The following is a 5,193-nucleotide window of genomic DNA, read 5'->3' as shown; positions in this document are numbered from 1 at the left end:
TGAAAACTAGTAGAGAACCATCGTTATATATTGACTAATATTTTATTAATTATGTTTGATATTTGATAAATAACATCGTTAACATTCCAACTTGATAGTAAAGCTGTTACAATTTATTTATTTTATCACCTGGATTAAATTGGACAAGAACTTATCGTTGACATTCTAACCCGATAATCAAGCTGTTTCAATTTATTTATTTTGTCATCTGGATTAAATTGGACAAGAAATTTAATTTCTAGTTTCATTAATCTCTTACATCTCTTCATTTTAGTTGAGTTACATCATCCTTCTTAAAATTTAATCACAAAGGACAAGAACTTTGAATTCTAATTTCACTAATATCTTACATCTCTTAATTTTAGTTGAGTTACATTGTCTTTCTTAGAATTTAATCAAATAAGCCACCTGATATGGAGCAGGTAAGATGGATAGTGATAGGCCCACTGGCCCAGTATGAAATGTAACAAAGGACTTTTGGCCTTTCTAGCCCAAAAACGTTGTGTTTATAATTGTATGATTGAAGAAACCAACCCTACCCGGTTCATTGCACTAAGCCCGTAAGCGGTAAGCCCATTAGCCCAAGTCAACTAAACCAAATAAATGAGAAGCCGACCCGAATTATCTAATTACAAACGAGATCCAGACAACCCCCATCATCTTCTGCCTCAGACAAGCAAACAACTGAAAACACACAAACAAACAGGATTTTGTAGAGAGAAGGTGAAGACTCTACGCGACTGGTTGAAATGCAAGATCCGTCGAATCTAAATTCTAAGCCGCAAAATGCGGCGGCGTTTCCGTTTAGGCCGTCTCACCATCGACGAGCACACTCCGAGGTGAACTTCAGGCTACCGGATGATCTAGATCTGGCCTCAGACCCATACGATGCACCGTCTGAAAGCTTCGAAGAGCTAGGATCTGAGGAAGATCTGTTTTGTACTTACATGGACATTGAGAAGCTCGGATCCAATTTGAACGATGGCGGTGCTCTGGATAACGGTCGGATCAACAATGCTGGTGGCGGTGGTGGGCCTTCAGAGGATCATAACGGTGGCGGTGATGATGGAGAAAGGACCGGTACTAGACCTCGACATCGTCATAGTAATTCAGTGGATAGTTCGAGTTTTTTGAGTGAAAGCATAGAAGCTAAGAAGGCAATGGCTCCTGATAAACTTGCTGAATTGTGGACTGTTGATCCCAAACGAGCTAAGAGGTATGCTAAATTTATTGCTATCAGTAATTTGATTTACTGCTTTAAGATATGGATGGAGCGGTCAACGGTGAGATAAAACGTAGGAAGCTAATTCCATGCGGATCTTTGCAAATCTAATGCTTTAGTTAAATCCAATTGATCAACTGATGCGATCGTGTATTATAGAAAGATGAAAGCACGATATTTGGATTTGGATTTCAATCCATCAGGATATATTAAATTGGATTTTTTTTATAACTTTAGTTGGCTGCCGGATTAACAGGTTATCATCCATATGAACAAGTCATCAGAAATAATCGTTAAATAAGTAACATATTAGTATAATAAAAAAGGCTTGTAATATTTTTTACCAAATGTAAGCAGAAACTTGTTTGTGGTGATTGTCAAAGTTTTGATTCCCAAGTTTGCACATTTGTAAACTTTTACAAGTCTGCTGATCGGTTGAACAATGGCATGAAGGTAGTCCTGATGTATCAGAAAAAAAAAGGTGTATCACAAATATGAATAATTCAAATAGACTTCTTTTCAACAACCTCCAAGTTCACCAGTTGTGAAAACAAAAGATGATAAGAGAAATTTTATATTAAGATAAAGAGCCTCATCATGATTTGCTAGTTGTTAATCCTTTAGAAGCTTCAGATCATCTAATGGTTTGTAGCATACAAATGCAAATACAATTACAGGATTTTGGCAAATCGACAATCTGCTGCTCGTTCGAAAGAGAGGAAGGCACGATACATGTCTGAACTTGAGAGAAAAGTTCAAACCCTGCAAACAGAAGCAACCACACTTTCAGCACAGTTGACTCTCTTTCAGGTGATTTTTTTTTATATAAACACACACCGTGAATCTTATCAAATTTTATACCTAGATAGATGCTCATTTTGTAAACCTGTTTATTTTGATATTCTTGGTTTTATGGCTTATAAATTGTAAACTTTTGATTATACAGAGGGATACAACTGGCCTGTCTTCTGAAAACACAGAGCTTAAAATGCGATTACAAGCTATGGAACAACAAGCTCATTTACGCGATGGTAAGGCCCAAAACATTAATGGATTTGTTTATTATGCCATCAAACTTTTCAAATTACGCAATGTTATTTCTTGCATTCATGCGACTGTTTTTATAAAACATATACACAGCTCTGAACGAGGCACTGAAGCAAGAAGTAGAAAGACTGAGAATGGCAACAGGAGAAATAGCAAGCTGTTCAGATGGTTACAATCTTGGAATGCATCAAAATCAACACCATTCCCCCTACAACCACCAATCAAACTTCTTTACAAACCATCAACAACATCAAGAATACCACCACCAGTCTCATCCTCTACTTGCTGCCACCCACCTACAGCAGCAGGATCCACTGGGCCGCTTCCAGGGACTGGATATCAGCAGCAGCAGAGGCAGACTACCAAATCCTCATCTTGTCAAATCTGAAGGCCCTTCAATCTCTGTCAGCGAAAGCGAAAGCAGCAGTACATTTTGATTCTCAAATTGTTTTTTTTTTTTTTTTTTTTTTCTTTTCACATATTCATGTGTTTCTCCAATTTATTTAATTATTCTGTTCATAGACTAACACCTTGTTAGTAACATTGTTACTACCCCAACCAACTTTTTCATTTTGTTAAAAAAAATTATTTATTTTTACATTGTGTGTAAACTTATTTAGTTTCATAAATCTTCTTCTCTCATTAATCTATTTATTTATTTTTACAATCGCACTATTGTATTTCTCTCACTTGTCTATATAAACGGCTCTGGTGCTTCGCTATGCTCTACATATCATGGTTTTTGCAGTGTTTGTCATGCCATGTCATGTCTTATGTAACGGATATGTATATATGTTATGAGATGCCTAAAATGGGTATGTTAGTATGTAACAATGAGAGGACATGGTCCACGATTCTATGGGGAAGAAGATGAACTAAAAGAGACATATTAATTAAATGCACATGGCACAGTAACATACATAACATGCACATCCAACATTGATGTGAAGAAGGTAAGACCTTCATGAAAGGTCATGTGGGGACTTTTGGTTTGTGGCTGCTATACAAGACCAACACCATGTTAATAACTACCTATTGCTGCTTTTTCAACACACAACATGTCGAAATTTGGACCAACTTTGATGCAAATATCCAATTTAATTTTATTTTGTAATAAGGTATATAAATGAATTCAGCATTTGACTTTCTCGATTGCATTTTTTCTTACAAACTAATTATTATCATTCTTCAACACATTTATTCAGCTTGGACAAACCGAAAACCTTTTTTTTTTTTTTTTTTTTTTTTTTTTGTATTCGGAACTTGGGTATTATAGTGAGTATTGGTGTTATAAACTATAAACTAATAAAAATCATGTATTTTTGTTTGAAAATTGACTGAAGATGATATTTGTCAAGACTGTTAAGATCGAGATCTTACATAAGATTGTTTTATGTATTAAAAAAATCACGATCGTAAGATTAAATCGGGATCTAACATCCTACCAAAATGAACTCATATTCAAATTTGCTTGTAAGATTTTGTTGGGCAATATATATTATTACTTGATGTAGATTAAGACGTCGATATATAACTTTAATTTTTTTTTAATATGAACCATAATTTTTGTTGCTGCAAACAGTAAAAATTAGGAATAAAACATCTCAATTACAATAATAATAATAATAATAATAATAATAATAATAATAATAATAATAATAATAATAAAGATCATTATGATCTACAACTAAAGGTTTAAGATCACAAATGGAATATCACGAGTGTAATCTGCCTAAATCATGATATGAATTGATAAAGTGATGATGCTCTGTAAGGCTTCTTGTGATGCTCAAATTCAAATTTAACAGATGAATACTCCAAGCTCAACTATATAATAAAACTAGAGAGATATTGTGATTGGATGGTGTTAATATTTTAAAGTCTTACTCGACATCCTAAGATCTTGCTTCATATAGGTCCTACTGAGATCGGAATCGTTTTTGATTTGTAAAATCTTAAAATGAAAAGATCTTAAGATAAAGATCGAGATCTTAACAGCTGTGATTTTTGTTTGACATAAAAAATTATGTTTTATTTTTCGTACCAAAACAAACTTAAGAAAGGATAAATAAATATTTGAATTGGTATACATGTTGCTCATGAAAAAAAAGGCTACAATCCATATGGTTTTAGAGGGTTAAAGAATTATAAAGCGGTCGATTGGTTTCCACTTATAATAAACATTTTCAAATAAAGTAAAACAACTAACAAAAGTTATAAATAAAAGAAACTTTTTTAAGTAAATAAATAGTTTTTATTGTATTTCATTTAAAAACATAAAAATATTTTACATTTATTAACATTATCAAACCGAAATAAATTAATTTAATAAACAAGTTAAATAAAGAAATTCCAAACTCACAGTAAAACACCATATGTATCTTAATCTGAGCTCGATCACTAATTTGGTGAGATTATTATTATTATTAAAAATGATCGAAGCAGTTTTGAAAAATATTAACTTATTTTTTACTATATGACATTTTTTATCGCAATGAACATCGTCCCTCAGTCTCTTATGCGGTTTAGGGTGTGCTGTAAGAGCTTATATGATATGTTTACGAAAAGCTAATAAACTAAAAAACTGTTTGAGTTGTTTAAAAACGTTTTTCAAACAATTTTTTGGATATACAAAATAAGAGAGTTTTAAAAAGTTATAAAATTCTAGCTTTTGATGGATTTTTAGCTTTTGAGCATTTTCTCAATTTTTATTTTTAAAAAGTTAAACCAAACACTTTTTAAAACCAATTTATTGATATTTTTTGCTTTTTCTACTATAAAAGCTAACCCAAACATTTTTTAAAAATTTATTTTTTAAAAAGTCATAAGTTAATAAGTATTTTTTACCAAAAAAAAAACATTTGAAATAAAAAACACTCTCAAACACACCCTTAATATATTTGGTGTAATATGCTATACGTTTT

At 32.2% G+C, this 5,193-nt stretch overlaps 1 protein-coding gene across 1 annotated transcript; it reads left to right on the top strand.

Moving 5' to 3' along the window:
* The first annotated feature begins 626 nt into the window (after positions 1 to 626).
* On the top strand, positions 627 to 2,867 carry LOC145028405 (transcription factor RF2b-like). The gene is made up of 4 exons (XM_078977090.1): positions 627 to 1,216; positions 1,900 to 2,032; positions 2,169 to 2,253; positions 2,363 to 2,867. Exons 1-4 carry the CDS (start codon positions 750 to 752, stop codon positions 2,704 to 2,706), a joined length of 1,029 nt encoding a protein of 342 aa, XP_078833216.1. The 5' UTR covers positions 627 to 749; the 3' UTR covers positions 2,707 to 2,867.
* The last annotated feature ends 2,326 nt before the right edge of the window (positions 2,868 to 5,193 follow it).

The sequence above is a fragment of the Lactuca saligna genome, chromosome 2, assembly GCF_052625555.1.
Source record: "Lactuca saligna cultivar CGN05327 chromosome 2, ASM5262555v1, whole genome shotgun sequence".
In the NCBI taxonomy this organism is placed as follows: Eukaryota; Viridiplantae; Streptophyta; class Magnoliopsida; order Asterales; family Asteraceae; genus Lactuca; species Lactuca saligna.
This window is presented reverse-complemented; position numbering and strand designations above follow the sequence as displayed.

Coding starts and splice junctions, on each gene's coding strand:
- LOC145028405 (XM_078977090.1), top strand. CDS start 750: ATGCAAGATCCGTCGAATCTAAATTCTAAGCCGCAAAATGCGGCGGCG. Junction 1,217..1,899: donor GATCCCAAACGAGCTAAGAG/GTATGCTAAATT, acceptor ATACAATTACAG/GATTTTGGCAAATCGACAAT. Junction 2,033..2,168: donor CACAGTTGACTCTCTTTCAG/GTGATTTTTTTT, acceptor TTGATTATACAG/AGGGATACAACTGGCCTGTC.